The sequence below is a fragment of the Agelaius phoeniceus genome, chromosome 1 (genome assembly GCF_051311805.1).
Source record: "Agelaius phoeniceus isolate bAgePho1 chromosome 1, bAgePho1.hap1, whole genome shotgun sequence".
NCBI classification, from domain to species: domain Eukaryota; kingdom Metazoa; phylum Chordata; class Aves; order Passeriformes; family Icteridae; genus Agelaius; species Agelaius phoeniceus.
The window spans coordinates 79,514,591-79,533,901 of record NC_135265.1 but is presented as its reverse complement, the minus strand read 5'-3'; the positions used below and the strand labels follow the sequence as shown (position 1 = coordinate 79,533,901).

At 41.4% G+C, this 19,311-nt stretch overlaps 1 protein-coding gene across 1 annotated transcript in view; it reads left to right on the top strand.

The window, feature by feature from the left end:
* FBXL7 (F-box and leucine rich repeat protein 7) overlaps positions 1 to 18,391 on the top strand; it is a 173,081-nt gene extending 154,690 nt beyond the window's left edge. The window contains exons 3-4 of the mRNA XM_054646205.2: positions 10,215 to 10,826; positions 15,348 to 18,391. Coding sequence (XP_054502180.1) covers positions 10,215 to 10,826; positions 15,348 to 16,084 — 1,349 coding nt within the window. The 3' untranslated portion in view covers positions 16,085 to 18,391. The remainder of the gene's footprint in view (positions 1 to 10,214; positions 10,827 to 15,347) is intronic.
* Positions 18,392 to 19,311: the final 920 nt, after the last annotated feature.

Here is a 19,311-nt window from a genome sequence, read left to right as displayed (position 1 = left end):
GAAAATAAACTTTGAAAACTGAGGTGTAAATGGATCTGAGCTGATCAGGAGCAGGTGTTGCAGGTCAGCCTTTAGTTACACTTTGCACAGTTCCACTGAATTTCTGTAATTCGGGGGCATCCTAGAGATGGATGCAGGCAGGGCTCCTAGTCTGCAAAAGCATTAGTCTGGGACTAAACACATCTCCTTTCTAAAGTCAGGAAAACTATTACTGCCTCAGTGTAATTCTCCTAGGGGACTGAAAAGAGCTCACCAAACTCACCCTGGAGTGAGCACTAACGTGGTAACTTATTAAACAGTTTTTTAAGAAGAAGGTTATGTTCTCTTGTCTGTTGGCAGCATTTTTTGTTGCTGTTTCATTATCACTCACTTACTGGTAGTTTAGCTGGTAGAGGGATGTGTCTGCTGCTCTGACACATGACTCATCAGCTGGGACACCAAGCAGGCACTTGCAGGTATCTCATGGACAATCTGTAACAAGCTGGGATGAGCCAAGGTGAGTTGGGAATGGCTTTACCAATTGGGTTTTGAGTTTGTTTTCTTATTTTTAATCTAGAGGCCTCTTCTTGTGCTATGTACAACTCTGTCCCATAATTTGCAGGCTTATCTTTTCCAAATTATCAGCAAAGAGTATGTTTTCAAAGCTTGAATTTATTTTAGGAAGCATATTTGTAGTATTCTAAATTAAATTGATTTAATGCATCATTAACATCTGGAGAGAGACTATTTACAAGAGTGTGTAGAGACAGGCCAAGGGGAAATGGCTTCAAAGTGAAAAAAAGAGTAGGTTTAGATTACATATAGCAAAAGAAATTCTTTGCTGTCAGGGTAGTGAGGCAATGGAACAGGTTGCCCAGAGAAGTTGTAGATGTCCCATCCCTGGAAGTGTTCAAAGCCAGGTTGGATGGAGCTGTGCGCAATCTGTTCTTGTAGAAGTTGTCCTTCTCACAGTTGGAGGATTGGATCTAGATGATCTTTAAAGTCTCTTTCAACCATCAACCCTTTATGATTCTGTAATCTAAACTTGATGATAGGAGAGAAGCACAATTTTATGGCTTTAAATCTCTCCTTACCATTTATTCTTCTGTTTAGCATACTGCTTACCATTTGTTTTTCCAATTTTGAAGGTCAAATCTTGGATCCCCTGTTAATTTGTAAGTCAGTAGTTTCTGAGAGCTGCATGCTTTTAAAATGCCAACAGTTGATTATGAGAAAATGTTCTTTTACACAAATAATTTGTTTATGGTGAATATGCTGGAAACAGCCGTTCTTGGGGGAATTATTTGTCTTCTGCAGCATTTGCTACCAACTGGATCCAAGTCCTCTTGATTACACAACAAAGTGATTATGTTGTCAGCTTTTCCCAGAGGTAAACATTCCTCTGCTTTGTATATTATTTTCCACTTAGAGTCACGCACATCTACCAGAACTATATTTCAGAGTTCTGTAGGTCCCCATGGTTTTTATCCACATGAACTGGGGATTTTGAAAATATATTTCTTCCATAAATATATTCCAGCAACTTGTCTTGAAGTTTTGCAATAATGTAAACTGATATGTATTTTATTCCAAATTCTCCCATTTTTGGAAGGTAAAATAGTAGGACAGCTACAATTGTCTGGAGCAGCTGATTGGATTTCTGCATTTTGAAGTTGGAAGCCATTAAGCAGTTGTTCCAGTTTTCTATATAAATTGCAAAGATACATTTGCATTGAGTATTTATCATTCAAAGATAGAGTAGGATCTGTTTGTCCCATCTCAGTATTATTCTAAGTGACTGATTCTGGCCCTCTGTGTGTAGCTTGAGAGCCACTATCAAGCAGTTGTGCACTCATCCTCTCTACATTTATTTAAACTTGGTGTTAAATGAAAAATAAGGAACAGTGGATTTAAAAAGTGGAACACAGTAATATAGATATTGCCTAGTCAGGTGGAAAAATGTTTTAACCTGTCAAAATTTTGACCTTGGAGCATGTTAGAGTAACTTAGTGAAAAGGCAGGTTGTACTTGTAAGCCTGTTTCACTGAAACAAGTCATTCTCTGGATAAATTGGGAAGGTTTTTTGTATTCACCAGGATTGGGTTTCTGGGTTAAATAAGGCTGTCAAACTTACCAGGAGATGAGAGAGAGATGATGGCAGGATTTTTAGTAAGATTTGAAATTAAGCAAACTTGCTATCTTTTTGTTGTCTTATTTAAACCTTTATATTGAAGTATGTTGAAGGTGCTTATTTATATGCATCTTGTAAAATTATTATTTTTGTTTTAACTACATTTGATTTGCACATTTTAGAGCAATGCATTGAACATCATGGATCCTCATAGGTATGATAATCCTGAAAATGGGGGCTGATGAAATGCAGTGTGTCCAGTCCATTGATAATCCAGCCTTGAAAATCCAGTAGGGCACATGATGCCTCTCCTCAGAGTGGTATGGAATAGGATGGGAGATGATAACTCATGGTTTGGAGAAAGTAGACAGACAGGGGCTTCTTCTGACCAGTGAGTTTATCTACATTAGCATTTTTGTTGAATTCCAAAACTTGCTTTTGAAATGCCTCTCCTTCTTACTCTGTTTTAGTAACCACCACAAGGTATATGAACCCAGTTACACTCAGGCAAAAATAAAGCCAAAAAATATGTTCTGGCCGTACACCTAAAGCACCAAAGGCAACCCCTACTGAGCATTCAGGGTTGGGGATTAAATTTAATATTGGCAAAAAAATAACACCCACTTCCCAGGCCTGTGGATGTTGGGCTTTCAGCAATATTAGTTTTGCTCCACAGAACTCCTCTTTCTGGGCTGCACTCCCTGTTAATGTAAATATAAACTAGCTCAGCTGGAGGAGCTCCCTGGCATACCATAAAGAGTTGGGAGAGCATCTGACTGAAGGATTTAAGCAGAGCTTTTACTTAAGCATGTGTGGAATTCATTTTGGGATACATATTTACAGAACATGGAAAAAATGCACCTTCCAATCCATCTCTGTGTAATTCCCTGCAATGCTGCTCTGTGAAACCCTTTTCTCAGAGCTGATGTGCTAGTATCATCAGTTGTACTGAAGGCTAAATTATAATGCTTTGACTTCCTAAACTAATAGTGAATTACTTTTTTACTTTTCCTCCCCCTCAGTCTTTGTATTTTTAGCTTCGTTCAAAAATATGGGGATAAAATTAATTCCTGCCGAGTGGCAGGGGACAAAGTCAGTAGGGGGGAAATTAGTTCCAGTTTTCCACAAATACATTGTAAGGAAGAATTATTTGCTTAATAAAACTATAATGATTACTTCACTTGCAATGCTCTTTGACTTTAAGCATCTACTGTGATTATGCCAGGAATGCAAGATCAGGTCTCCAAATGTGTGTAGAGGAGTTTATAGGCTAAAGAAAACTGGAGATCAACATCATAGGGAAGCTACACCACTGTAATCCAAGGTGTAAAGTGTCACTCAGAAACTGCTATGAAATGGCTACAGATTTTAGTTAACATATCCCTCTTCCACAATGCCTCTAGTCTTATACAATAGGTACAGTTTCTTATTACATTCTAAAGGAGGTTTCTCAAAACCATAAAAGGTTATTTCAAGTTCTGTGGAACTGTTCCTTCCAAGACCATGTGGATGTGATTACTTTGTGAGCTCCAAGGTTGCTTATTCTTACACTGACAAATCAAGCTCTGCTGCAGGTCTTTGCTCTTAAAATGAGAATTGCATTCTCATTTTAAGACTAGAGAATTGCATTCTCATTGACTGACAAGATCTCACAGGGTAAAAAATTAGTTTTTACCTTTGCCAAAGTGTTGTTGTACGTTTGACCTCAGTATTCCATGTAATTTTCTGTTTTGGCAAAAATAAATTGTCTGGTGAGAGGGAAGCAGTAGCTGTAAGCCATCTCAGGTTTATTTGGACTTTTGTATGTGTGTATTGGAAACAAACTGGTGAAATACAGACTGAACAAAATCATGGTAAGATAAGGTGGGCACTGAAGGGGAGTATCACTCTGAGTATTTGTCAGCTGTGATGATGTTTCAGGAAGAACCCTTTAGAAATCACAGAATATGCTGATTTGGAAGGGACCATTGATTCCAGCTTTTGAGTGAATGGCCCATAGAGGAATTAGACCCACAACCTTGGTGTTACCAACACCATGCTCTGACCAGCTGAGCTGGTTTCATCTGCAATGCCTTACAATATTTGTGAGCAGGTTGCCAGACTTTCCATTTCTCTCTAGGAACCATCTTTTTCAATTGAATTGGGACACAAAATTACCAATATCTAGAGAAATGGGTTAAAATTTATGGCCCTGGAGCTGCAAAGTATTTGGAAAACTGAAAACTAACACACTCTGAGAAGGCTGCTCAGTGCTCAAAATAATCTTGAAAAAGTAGATTAGGGAGAGACAAAACATAGTATTCTCCAAGAAGACAGCTGTAGGGAAGATGAATGGATTCTATAAACACAGGTGAGGAAAATAAATATCTAGGTGCTGTATGTCACATGGGAATCCCAGCAATATCTTGAGTCACACAGTGAAAATACATCAGCCTTTTGGGACTGTTGAAATCTGGAAGGTTGGAAATGTGGTTTCCATGGAATATGGGTGCAAAGAACTCCACTTTCGCCACTGCTGGTGAGGTTGGTGGTGCATGGTGCTTAGTTCAGAGCATGGCATTTTAAGAGAAAAACACAGATAGGAGACAATGTAAAGGAAAAGATAGAGGAAACTGGGAATGTTAGTAACATGACTAATATAAAGAAAGGCAAATGCATGATAGAAGTCCTTACAGGGAGAGTGAAGACCTCTCATTCTTCACAAGCACAAGAAGAGGGGCAAGAAACAGTTTCTTATATGAGCCAAATAAGAGGAAAAACTTAGAAACTTGATACAGTGACAACACTGGAACAGGCACCTCAGTGAGCTGAGTAATAGCTGCCCCTAGCATTTAAAAACAAGGCAGACATGCACATCAGAGAAGGTTTAGGTGTACTTGGTGTTCTTGGAGAGAGGTGAGAGAGCTCATCCAACTTATTCTGCATGTTCTTCATTGTAAAAGGCTGCAAAATCATGTGGCTATCTCCACGGGGCAACCCTTTCCTTCTGGCACTCTTGACCGCTGCAGCCCCACACAAGTTTGCATGTGAGTTTTGTTCCAGCTGCCTCTTTGCTATCTCAGAGTCTCCAGTTCCTCCCAGCCTCCTGGGATTGGGAGGAACCGAGGTCAGTAGGGTAACTTATCCTTAGAAATAATGCCTGAGGATGTTTGCAATGTGGAAGATGCTCTTTATTTTTTGTAGGTAGCACTTTTTCTGGAACTTTGTCCATACCCAGGGCTCTGGAAAGAAAATGGCTGGGTTGTAGCATGCTGTGCTAGCTAACTCCTTTTCCTACTCTAATCCAAGGGCACACAGCCATATTTGAAATCTGTCTGTGAAATTCGCAAGTCTCTTCTTGAATCAGCCCACATTGTATCCCCTGTAGAAGCCTCTGTTCCCATTTGCACCACTGATCGTAGCTGCTACAGCCATTAATTTCCCATTTTCCCCAGTCTCTGTAAAAGGAGTACTTACTTGGCATGCCTGAGCTTGATGGTATTGTGGTAAAAATGTGAAGTCTATACCCACATTGCACTTAATAAACTATGTAATATCTACACAACACTTATTGAAGAGATGCTAAGTCAGTGAGGTTTTGGCATGCTGTGTAAATGCTTCTTGTGCACATTACTCTGCAGCTAAAGTTTACAAAAATGACAATTGCTTTTTATTCTTCTCAGCTATATTGACTTTTTCAGAGCTTGAACAGTTTTGTTTATTTCTTGCCTTAGTTTTGCTAAAAACATCAGTGGTGACAGGAGATCAACACAGAGGACCTTTTTCAGTTGTCAGATAAGAATCTCAAGTTTGATTGATATTTACAAAATTTTCATTTTAATTTTGTTAGCTTGAAGAACTCAGTATAGTATTCATTTCAAAAAAGACTCATTCACCATACCATAGTGGAAGGTGAGAATGAATGGAGTCATGCCTAAGTTGGAAAATGGTTCAATCTTAAAATGTCCATGCTGGGATCTGGACATCAAGTGTCCCGTGTTAGTGTGTGTTGCTGGAGTAATGGAAATACAACGCTGTTTTCTCTCTCTGGTTCTGAAATCAGACTGCATATTATTGTCTATGCCAGAAAGAATGGAGGTTAGATCTTGGCTTAATTCTTATATATTTAAAGGGGTTTTTGTTCCCATATGCATCTATTAAGGGAAACAAACTGGGGAGAAAAAATCCTTTGAAATAAACCAGATTCCTAGTGGAATAAGAAAACTCCCTCTAGTGCATTTTCTCCCTCTGTGTAAGCTTTTATGGTTCTGTTTCTGGAATAAATCTTTTGAAATTTCTTTAAAGATTGTTGAGAAATTTTGTCTTACATCAACAAACAACTATCAGGGCTTGATCAAAGCTTTAATAAAAGGTATCTTGCACAGAAGATAGGAGGCAAAGGGGCAAAAGAGGTTGTAGGGAGGGAAGTGCAAGGCTGCTTTCTAATTTGCTTTTACTTTCATCACCAAAATGAAAGTCGTATTTCAGGCTTGTAAACAATTGAGTTTACAAGAGAAATGCTTGTATAGGGCATGTGTGTGTATAAAGATGTGTATTGAGAACTGTAATCAGCAGCTTCATTTGTACTTGCAGGGTTGTGTTTATTAATGTTACACAGTCATTAATTGGCTCTTTCTCTGACTGCCCCGGCCTGTTGGCTAGCACTCAGTAAATGGTGAAGAACAAAATTCTAAGGAAACTCCTAGAGGTTGAGATAGTGCTACAGGAAGCCCCTCCCAACAACATGAGAAAAGTCTGGAAAATGTACAGTAGACCAAGTGTTTTGCTGAAGTTTTAAATGCTAGCAGAAAGCTTTCCAAGCTTTTCCTGGCAGTAAGGCTCCTGGACTCACCTGCTATTTTTTTAAATTTTTTGTTTCCCCTTAGGGGTGTACAGCGAACAGTAAGCAGGAATACCTCTGTGTGGAGCTCAGCTGAGCCCATAATGCAGTATGCTCTCAGACAGGAATTTTGCTGGTAGCTCACAACTCCCTTTTTTAAACACATTGACACCACTACGGTCTTTTTCCACAATGCTTTGTGTTGGGGAGACAGGGTGCATGTGTATGTGTCTGTCTCTCTGTCCCCCTGTGCCCCAAGGATGGAGAGAGCAAGTTTTACATGATGCACCTTCAGGACTGAAGGGAAAGGAAATACAGGATGCACATCTGGAACTGCTATACTAATGAGAGAATTAAGAGAGCACAAAGCACGGAGCATACACATAAAACAGAAGGTCAGGCCTTTTTTAGCTCAAAGTCTAAGTTAAAAACCACATATTAGTAATTCATTACACACCCAGAATGTCTAAGGTATTGATTATTCACAGTGCCCAGGAGTGATGAAGGAATGCCACTTCTGATCCAAAAGCAGTGGAGATTAGCCGTATTAGCTTGGAGCATTGCTCACCAGGGGAAGGGGGGAGAATCATGGACTATGAAAAGCTTTTATATGCTTAAGTAGGAATGGAAACTAATGAAGACTGCAGAACTAATGAAGACCCTACAGAAATTTTAAGGTGTTTTTAGTGATAACTGACTAGAAATGTACGTTTTCAAAATATGCCATGTCTTACAGAAGGCACTCATTCCCAGAGGACTAAAAATTGTTTAAAGCACATGTAAATAATTTGAACTTTTTGCTTTTGATTTCAGTTCTGTTTTGTGGAATAGAAACAAGTGTTTCTTCTGTGGTTTTTTATTTATATAATTTTGTTTTCCTTTTCATTCTGGTTTGTGTAAAACAAGCAACCAACAGTCAACCAAGGAAAAGGCCCAAACCAAATGAAAAAGTAAAATGAGAGGAATTGACAATATCAAATACATGTAATAGTAGAAGATACATCCAGCACTTGGAAAAAAAGTGTATATTCTTTTATATTAGAAACATTCTTGTATTAAAATGTCAAAAAAGGAGCAAAAAGTAAAGGCTTTGCCACATATTCTGCACATGTTTAGCTTCAGGCACTGTCACTGGTTTTGGTGATAATGTGAGGGAGGTCAAACATATGGTAAGTCCTTGCAAAAATTAATCTCAGGGACTGTTGCCTAAGAGGCCTGTGGAGTCAGTGCTTGTCTGCAGGAGCCTGGCTGCTGCTAGTTGGATTTTTCTCTCCAGCTGTAAATCTCATTTTTAAAATACCAGCATATACCAGATGCTTACCAAATAACACTCTTCGGTGCAATTATTTGCAAAAGCTGCCAGGGGGTATTAGGAGGTCTCAAAGGGAGCAGGGTGTCTGCAAAACCCACTCAACATGAAGATACTGTTCTTGCTCATAAATACACAAATCCCTGTGTTAGGACCACATAGCCATAGCACGGACTCAGAAGCCTTGGGGAAAATGTTCTTTCCTTTCATTTGCTGAAACAGTGAATTTCTAAGTAAAACAAGATGCATAAGAGGAAGCGGGAAGGAGCTGGGTAGTATAGATTTTGCCTCCATCATGTGAAAAGATTATTTTGATCTCTCTGCAACTCAATTAGGTGATCTTGAGCAAGCCATTGGACTTTGTGTCTTGGATTCCTCAGCTAAATAGTTGTGCCTCTTTCCCTTGTGGACTCACTGTGGAAATACAGGCCTATGGTTGCTGCTGTTGTAGGTAGTGAGATCAGAGCAGGCCTGTGCTGGGCTGAGTAAAAGCTTCATGGGGAAGTTTATGTGTAATGATCAAATTCACCAAAAATCTACTTCATTTAAAAACCCTGCCCAAATCCAGGTGTGGACATGTTTGTTGAATGCATTTCTGGCTGCATCTTGCTTAGTTCTTATCTGTGCTGTCACAGTCACACAGCTGCAGAGTCAGTGTTACTTAAGGGGCTGCCTTTGTACACTCCCCAAAAGGCCCGACCATTGATGTGACTGCAGGAGATGTGATGTGGAGAAAAGCTTGGTCCTCTATTGTCTGTGAAAATTGTGATTTTGCTGGTCACTAAATTGTGGTTACTGTATTCATTTCTGGATGGTGCTTTCCTTTATCAAGAATTTCTGTTGAGATGAGTACTGAGGTGGAGGGAGTGTGCTCAGAAGCAGCGTGCATCTCTCATACACTGTTTGTATCTTGTGTAGCATACTGCTAAAATATCCTCAAAGTCTCTAAATGTATTGCCCATGTCATTTGCTTGACTGTCAAAGTTATATCTTAGTTGACTTCCAGTCTTTTACTTGGTTTACATGGAGAAACTTGGACCAGGAGTGGAACTTACTTGTAGGCAATGTCAACACACAGGAAAAGCAGTTGAAATAACCTTACAGCAAAGCTAACCTTTCTTAGTAGCAAAAAATCTCAATTTTTGTTTCTGATTTGGCAACTAAAATGAACTAAAGAAGGTAAAGAAGTAGCAAATTGTTTTGGGGAGTTGAGTTGACTGCTTCCAATGTGACAAATAGCCCTAGCAATAAGTGTGTAAATATTGTATAACAATTCTCCAACAAGTTTCCAGGCATGCTATTTCTTCATCAATTACTTTTCTGGGCTTTTTTTTTTTTCTCCCAACTGAAGTTTGCTTTAGTCCATTGGAAAGGAGTGTTTTCTGCGTGCGCATGAAGAACTATGCACTGGGTTCTTGGATGAACTTCTGAGTTTCAGTTTGTATGACTGAATTAGAGAAATTAACTTTTCTGATGACACATTGAAAATAAGTGTATGGAGTTGAGCTTTTCCCATTTGCCCAGATCTGGTGAAGGAAGCAGTATTTGCCTTGTGAGCTCTTTTTTGGCCTCCTGCTGAATAGCTGAAGGAGCTGAGAGATGAAGGACCACAGCATTCTCTGCCCCTAAGAGCTCACAGCTGTGTCAAGGGTTATGGACAGTTACTTTCTGCCAAAAAAAAAGCCTGTGACTCAAACATAATAATTAAATTCAGTGTTTAATTAAGAGTATAAAGAATAAAAATCCTTAGATTTTAAAAAATCCTTCCACTGCTGTCTCCTCTTCAGGACTCATCTCCTTTGCTCACATGGCTTTTGAAATACGTTTTCTCACTCTGACTGGTAGAAGTGACTGCTTAACCCCCAAAAAACCCCAAAGTCCATCATACTCCATTAGCAACTGGGCTAGCAGGGTGCTGTGCTGTGCAGAGAGCTCTTTGTCCAGTGCTCATTGAAATTGTGTGTTCTATCTTCCAGATTCCGACCTGAGCATGCGAACGCTCAGCACACCCAGTCCAGCATTAATATTTCCACCAAATTCCCCTGGGTTCCAAAATGGCAGAGGTTCGTCGACGTCCTCGTCCTCGGTCACTGGGGAAACTGTTGCCATGGTTCATTCGCCTCCTCCCACCCGTCTCACCCATCCTCTCATCCGGCTGGCATCCAAGCACCAGAAGGAGCAGGCCAACATCGACCGGCTGCCCGACCAGGCCATGATCCAGATCTTCTCCTTCCTGCCCACCAACCAGCTGTGCCGCTGCGCCCGCGTGTGCCGCCGCTGGTACAACCTGGCCTGGGACCCGCGGCTCTGGAGGACAATTCGCCTCACCGGCGAGACAATCAACGTGGACAGGGCTCTCAAAGTGCTGACCCGGAGGCTTTGTCAGGATACTCCCAACGTCTGTCTCATGTTGGAGACGGTAATTGTTAGTGGCTGCAGGCGGCTCACAGACAGAGGACTCTACACCATTGCCCAGTGCTGCCCTGAACTGCGGAGGCTGGAGGTGTCTGGCTGCTACAACATCTCCAATGAGGCAGTCTTTGATGTCGTGTCACTGTGCCCAAACCTGGAACACCTGGATGTGTCAGGTAACAGGGACTGTTCCAATGCATTTGATGTTTGTCAAATTCCATAACTGCACACTTATCCTTTCTGTGTTGCCTTTCAAAGTAGGAATGCCTGTCTCCTAAAAGAGCACCTGTGAGACAGGCACCACTAAAATCTGTGCCGCTAATGCCAACAACGCCTCTGGAGTGGCCAGGCCTCTTCCAAAGGAAGTGAGCTAGCAGAGATGGCCTGTTCAAATGGCACAAGGAGTTATTACAGATTTTTGCACAGAGCACCCATAGAAGGGCCCACACTGCAGTCAGTGCTACGTCATGTGGTGAAGCCTAGGCACTTCAGCAGAATTTGTTTTATCTTTTTCACACACATGTATATGTAGATTATATATAGGTAATGAATACATCTGTAATCTGGTAAGTGACTTGAGGAGGAGCTCAGAATAAGTGCTAAGCTTTTTTTCTGGGTATTAATATCTGTTGTCACCCCCAGCTAAACCTCAAGGTCCCCTTGTTTCCATTGCTATTTTAACAAGACTTAGCCCGCTTGAACTTTTTTTCTCTTTTCTTACTTTTTTTTTTTTTTAAACTGCCATTGCAGCTGTTTAGATCAGCAGAAATGTTTTAGACAATTTTCTTCAAGCCTGCTCTGGGGAAACAAGACTTTTTTTCCAAGGTCAGCTGCACAGAATTTCCTCTCTGCAAATAGGTTGGCACTTAATGGAAAGGATGCAGCCAAGCAGAGCACTGAAGTAAATTTGCTGCTCAACATTTACGTTGTGATCTCATCTGTTATCAGTCAAATGCCATCATAAATCAGCCGAACCAGGTTTGCCATTGCAGAGGTACCAGTGGCAACAAGAAAGATGAAGACAGGATTGAACAACAGGGGATAGAAAGTGATACTATTGAGTCATTGGTACTAGATGCTTTTTCCAAGGCTGCCTGTCTGGTGTATGCTGATTTACATTCTTTTCTCTACCTTTTTTTAAGCTGATTTACCCAACTCTCTCACCCCATTCCTAGGATGGCAGAATGTCATGGAAGGCATCAAAACAAATATCAATAAATCAAAATTATGCCCTTTTTGTGATTGCTTTCTGAAACCACAAGGCAATAAGGAATCTATGGAACTACACAGGAGTCTATTCACAGTGACCTTGTATATGACTTACTTGTTGTTGGTACACACTGACTTTAGTTCTGAATTGCTAATCACACATCCAGGTTGAAGCATCCCTGATGCCAGGAAAAAAATATATGTACCTGTGTGATTTAGACCTAGAGCTTTGGAGCTCACAACCTGAGTGTACCTGGAGGCTTGTAGGTGTTTGAAAATGCTTTGGTCCACAGCTCTTATTTATAGATGTGCTGTAGAAGATAGGTGACTTTTTCAAAGGCAGGGAAAAGGAAAAGATAATACTAGGCCTTGAAATAGGTCCTTTTGGGGTCTGTCTTCATTTGTGGTTTTCCCAACCATCTTACTCTCAGACCCAGAAGGTAGAGTCTGTCCCTAAGAGCTCATAAATTTGGTATAAAGTATGCAGGGGTCAAATAAAATTCCTGTCTTCCTTCAATTTTGTCTCATCAATGAGATAGGAAAGTAATTTTAATTTCTTTTTCTCCTAAGTTCTTTCCATTTGGAGCATGTGAGTGAGAAATCCTACCTTTGAACATGCTCAGAAGTCAGGATGTTGGGGTTTGGATATAGCTGTTGCTGCGTGTACCATATGAATTAAGGATAACCAGTCTCCAAGCTCTTGTTTTGAGTCCACTTTCTTCATTCTGATGTGCGTAATTTTGGAGGATGTTTGGGAAAGAGGATTCCATTTTCCTGTTCTTCTCTCTGTAGTAACTAGGACAAGGCTTGCACCTACATGCTCAAGGAATTCTCAGGACTGAAGTGTTTCACTGGTTTGGCTCCATACTGAGCAAGAAGATGTAGGGGTGTGGTTGGGGGGTGATGCTAGCTGCTCGTTAATTAAATCCCAGTTCACAGTTGTACATCTAGTTGAATCCTTTTCCCCTTTGGATGGCTACTTGGCAGCAAAAACTTACCAAAATCTTTAATGTCAAAACCAGATGTTTGTATTAACTTTAGGAGCTTTCCACAATGTAAGTTCTGTCACTGTCAGCATCCGCTTTGTGGGCACGTCTGAGATATTGCTAGAAGTTGGTTGAGCTTGACTGAAAGTTATTATCTAACACTCTAGCCAATATGTTTTTCCTGTCTGTTTGGACGTTTCTCCTCCCTTTTAGAAATCAGTTATACTTTGTGGAAAATCCTCTCACAAGAGCTTTATTTTTACACTTTGTGTTATTTAGGACAGAAAAATTGTTGCAGACCCAGGAACCTGTCATTTTGCCTAAAAATCAGTCAGTTCTGTATCAGCATGGACTCATTTCTCTGGTGAAACCATTTTGAATATCCTTCCCATGACATGTTTTACTGTAGCCAAAGTAACTAGACATGGCAGTGCTGAGCTTGACAAAACCATGATGGCACAACTGATGTATGCAATTCCAGCCCTGCTGAGAGACTTCTGACCCGTTCACTTTCTAATTATGGTTATTAAACCTTCTTGGACTCTCAGCAGACAGATGTTCTCCTTGGCCTCATGGATGCATCATTCTCATTAAGCTGGATTTAAATTTGAATTCTGGTCAGAATATAAAATATCCAGACTGACTTCTTAATCCAGCAACCTCCTTAGCCAAATGCAACAGCAGCAGCTACATCAGGTGCACCAGAGCTCTGCCTAGGTGCCAGCTTCCTCTGTGGAACTCCTTTCATGCATTTTGTGTCACCTACTTCAAAGAATATACTAGAGGTGAATTTTTTACACCATTAGTACTGTTCTGCTTCCCTTTAAAAAAAATCCTTTGTGTTACTGAGTGTGTATATAGTACTTACCTGAAGGCAAAAGTATTTCCAGAGATTGCTCCAGAGCATAGACAGATCTGAAACAGTCTGAAGAGAAAATAGCATTCAGTTTTAAGATGTTTGTTGAACAGAGTGTTTTACTTCAAGGTCTTTTTTCTGCATGATCTGTGGGCAATTTGCCCATTTAATTGTGTGAGGCCTAAGGTAAACTTTGCATCTCTTCAAGTAAATTTGAAATCCAAATTAAAGATCCAGCATAAATTTAAATGATGAATGTAGAAATCTAATTGCAGGTGGCAAAGTGCTTCAAGTCCATATCCACCCTTCTTACAGCATTTGTGTGAGTTCACACAGCTATCTCAAGTGATATTTTTCCTTTTTGCTTTTAAGAACTGAAGCATACTCGTACCTTCCACTAAACCTCTGAATTACAACCCCTAATAGCAAGTGGTATAGCTTTGGGTCATTTAAGTTTTTGAGGCAGTCTCCAGACAACTCAAGCTCTTTAATTCCACACTACAGTATTTTGCAGAGTTTCTGGTACATGGAGCTCTAAGGTCATCGCTTTTTATGAGTCACTTCATACGGCTTGGCCAGTGTTCCAGCAATACAGAAAAGGTCTTTTTATTTCTACCTGGGGGCACCTCTTTGAGCATAACCTGCAGAAATTCTCTGAGTAGCCATTTATGGCTAAAAGTGTTGGGCCTTAATCACTAATGGGTAGACTCTCATTTCTTGCAGCTGTTTCTAGCTATGCTAATGCAAAGTGCCCAGCTGAACTTGGCACATTTTAAAAATTTCCCCAAGAAGCCTAAGACTGCCAGTTTGCAGTGCAGCAGAAACCACACTTTCCAAAAAAAGCTTTCACTCTCCACTATGCAATGAGTTGAGGTTAAAAAGGGGGAAAGTCTGTGTGTATTTTTCCCTTTAATCTAGTTCTTTGTCTTTCCTTGCAAGGTCTGGTGTTTCTCCTCCAGTCTAGTTACCTCCATTCATGGCCAGACTTTCTCATTGGACACAATCCTTTTCTTTGTCTGTCCGTGTCCTTGCATGCCCTTATTAGTCTGTTGGCTCCTACCAGCTCTCTCCATTCTCCTTAGGTTATCCAAATCTCCACCCTTCTGCAAGCACACAGTTGGGCCATAGTTTTGCATCCTTCCCGCATTGCAGGCTTGGGGCTGGATTCACATCTGTTCTCCAAATGCTTGGGGCAGGGGAGGAGGGGAAAGGGAGCGGGCTTGTGTTTTCTATAATGAGTTTGGATGGTGAAAGAGCCTCTGATGTTGGTTTGCAAATTCAGCCAGTCAGCAATGAGACTGATCAAAAAACTGCATTGGTTGTCACGTAGTATCCTTTTCTCTAGCTGTCACTGGGTTCATATGGCAGTAAGAGATCATAGGCTGTCCCCAGATAGACCCAGGAGCACAATTTCACATGTGGAATATGGACAAAATCAGTCTGTTGCTTTCCAGGGCTCACAGTCTCAAAGTAACCTCACTGTCTCCAGTAGAATTTATTGTCCCCTCTGGTGTGGGGACTCAGTGGAATCACCCTGATTGACTGCTCTGATTTGCTGGATCAGCCCACTCCACACCCGCCTTTCTGGTCCTGCTGTGCGCTTTGTTTTTACAGCTTTCCTAAACTCGCTGTGTTTTTCCACCTAGGCTGCTCCAAAGTAACGTGCATCAGTCTGACCCGCGAGGCCTCCATCAAGCTGTCTCCCTTGCACGGGAAGCAAATCTCCATCCGCTACTTGGACATGACAGACTGCTTCGTCCTGGAGGACGAAGGACTGCACACCATTGCCGCTCACTGCACTCAGCTGACCCACCTGTACCTGCGCCGCTGCGTGCGCATCACCGACGAGGGCCTGCGCTACCTGATGATTTACTGCACATCCATCAAGGAACTGAGCGTGAGCGACTGCCGCTTCGTCAGCGACTTCGGCATGCGCGAGATCGCCAAGCTGGAGTCGCGCCTCCGCTACCTGAGCATCGCTCACTGCGGCCGCATCACGGACGTGGGCATCCGATACATCGCCAAGTACTGCAGCAAGCTGCGCTACCTCAACGCGCGGGGCTGCGAGGGCATCACGGACCACGGCGTGGAGTACCTCGCCAAAAATTGCACAAAACTCAAATCGCTAGACATCGGCAAGTGCCCTCTGGTCTCAGACACCGGCCTGGAGTTTCTAGCCCTCAACTGCTTCAACCTGAAGCGCCTGAGCCTGAAATCCTGCGAGAGCATCACCGGGCAGGGCCTCCAGATTGTAGCTGCCAACTGTTTTGACCTGCAGATGTTGAACGTGCAGGACTGCGAAGTCTCTGTGGATGCTCTGCGATTCGTTAAACGACATTGCAAGCGCTGTATTATAGAGCACACCAACCCTGCTTTCTTCTGAAGGGACACCCCACACCTGTCATTGCAATGCAGTATTAAAAACACTGATGTATAAACACACGCTGCCATATTCAGTAATGCTGTCTTTTCTGTCGCTCACGGGAGTCAGTTTTTCTTCTACCTTATGGGTGAGGGGTTTTATAGAAGACTATTTTGTTTGCTTTTTGTATGATCACTTTTTAAGGTGCCGTGGGTCTCTGTGGAGAGGCTGCCTTAATGCAAAAGCAATGAGTGCTCAGCGTCCCTGGTGCGGTGTCGTTTCCATAAGAGCCATGATCTTGTCCCAGGCTACAGTAGCTGCCTCTGAAGGAAATAGCACATAATCCCTCCTTTGGAAATGCTACTGAGCTGTGTCAAATACATCTGAAGTCTAGCTGTGCTCATGAAGCTGACTATGCAATATTGTGTCTGTGGTCCCCAGCTTTTTCCAATATGGCTGATAGTCATCCATTGTAATCCCTCAGGAAATACTGGGTAGTGTTCTTAAACATATTCATTTGAAGCAGAATAAGACCTGCTGGCCATTGCTGAGCACGTCTGCAGAGTGAATCTGGAGATTCTGCCCATGCAGGGTTCCCTTGGGAAGCCCACCTCCAGGTCACTCGTGCATCATTGCTACTTGCCTTCATTGCTAAATTTGTCCTCTCCAGCATGTGTAGTACCATCCTCTGGTAGTAGATAAGGACTTCTGGCTCTGATAAGCAGTGATGTATTCACGTGAGTGTAGGAGAACAAATGAGGTATTGGTGGCCTGGCAAAAGGAAAAGCCAGCAAACCAGCCTGAGAAGCTGCTGTAATTCTGCAACAAGCTGAGATAGCATTGTAGGACAGCAGAGAGGCTCTGAGGCATTGTGGAGCAGCTTGCATGGGCCAGTCCCAATTGCTGTGCTGCATGGCTGTCACCAGGAAGTCTGGCTTTGTCCCTTTGCTGTACTTTTTCAGCAGCTGTGGCACCACTGCAGTGGGTGTTCCCTGAGCAAACCAGGGACTTGCGTTTAGGTCAAGTTAGTATGTGCCTTAATACACTTGGAAACCTGACCCTTTTCTGTGGCCGTCCAGTTCAAAGGATAGATGGCTGATCTCAAGACTTCAAAGACATTAGCCTGATGTTAGATAACACCCCTGGGGACAGAGGGGCTTGAAGCGTTATTCACATTAGATTTAGGTTCTTTGAGACTTTGGCTCTGTGTGTTCCCTTAGGCTGGAGAAACAGCTGCATTCAACAAAGAATTAAACAGCAGTTGCCCTGTGACACTGGGAGCTCCTGGTACTCTCATGGTCACTCTTGCTCTTGCATGAGCAGGAGTGTTTTGGAAGTCCCCCATCTCATTGGCTCCTTCCCCAGAGTGGGTGGTTGATTCATGGCTACTTTCTTCACAATTTTCTGGCAGCTGTTCCTCTGCATTTTCACATGTAATGCTCGGATCTGAAAGCCAGACACGTGAAGGGTGATGATATTTTCAGGCAGGCCCCCTGTGCCTGACTGACAGGTGAATTCATATGTTCAGCTCAAACACTGTAAGTGTCTCATAGGAAGGGAAGTGCTGTGTCTGGTTTTCATAAGCAGTAGTTCCATCATCTTCAGACAACACTAATAAAATCAGTGCTATGAAGTGAAAATCAATATGCCCAAGAAAAACACATAACTGCTGAGGAAATAATTATAACAATGCTCTCTCAAATTAAAAAAAAAAAAAAAGGCAATGGTTTGGACATGTCCCTGGAGATGGAACTTGTCCTACTGCTGCAAAAAATTCCTGTAACTTATGTATGTTCCGCCAATTTTGGATTTTTTAATGTACAGGATGGCATCAGCTTTGAATTAAAAATTAAGTTATACTAAGGCAAAGAGGGCCATGGAAAATGAATTTGTCATTGCTACTGTTACTGGTCAGTGACTAATATGAAGTGATCCCATCCCTTGGACAGTTAATTTCATTTTGGTTTTCCTTTCCATATTTCTAAAATAAGAGATTCTTCTCCAGCAAGTAATACAGTATATTTTATCTGAGCCAGCTATACTCTCTGTTTATCCTTTATCTAAAAATGGCCTCAAGGAATTTAAATGTTGAGCCCTGAGGATGGTGGGATTTTGAGCCATTTGCACTCATGAAATATAAGGCCTCACTAGTAACATTTAATTGTTTATTAAAAAAAAAAAACCAAACTACTTTTCTGGCTATGTTGAATTGAGTGAATAGTGCTACATGGTTTTTAAAGTTTCTAATGTTTAAATTTGGCCTGTACTGTACAAATCTCACTATAAAGCCTTAATTTGCTACCAAGAAATAAAGCAATATATTGGTAACTGATGAGCATGCAGCGTCATTTGCACTAAGTGATTAACTGCTAGTGGAAAAGAAAAGATTAAATACTTATAAAATTCAAAAAGTAGGTGAGTGATTGAGCATATCAATCCATCAGGTAGGTAAATGACTATTAAAAGAGGAAAAAAAAATTATTATGGATTATGACCTCGCCTATCTCTTTCTTTAAAATTTGATTTTCCTCATGTGGTTCTTCTTGACCCTGAAACATAATCAGAAACTGGAAGTATAAGTAAAAGGAAAAAACAACAATATTAAAATTGTATAAAAATTTCAGAAGTGCCTCTGCATTGGTTTAAAGACATGTTAACACATTTGATGAGAAAAGTAAAATGGAATGACTGAAAGGGTAGAGCACTTACTGGAGCAGTGTTGCCTTTTGCATGCTGTAGAAACCCTTCTCTGGGGGGCACTGGTGGAAAGTTAATAAAGGTAATTTTTCTAAGCCAAATGTTTTTAAGTACATAGTCTTACATGATCTGAGTTGGTACTCTGAGACTGCTACTTATTTCAAGAAAATTTGAACTTAACTTCTTGATGTAGCTTGCCTGATTTGACTTTTAACCTTTTTCCTATGTCTGCTTCCAAAATGGCAGAACCAGAAAATACTGGAAAAAAACTGCACTGGAAAAAAACTGAAATAGTCCATGTGGAGCTGAGTTTGCTGGAAAAGTTGCAATGTGTGTGTGATGTGTCTTCTAGTTTAGGGTTAGCAAAGACTATAAATTTCCTGAGTGAAAACATAGGTGATTCTTGAACCATAAAATTCAGGCTCAGGCACCAAGGCTTCTTCTGCTCTGCAACAGCATATGGTGATCTCATCAAAGAAAGGCAGCAATGAATCACATCAGTCAGGCTGGCATGTTGTTTATGTCTTTGGAATCATTTGTGTCCTCTGGAG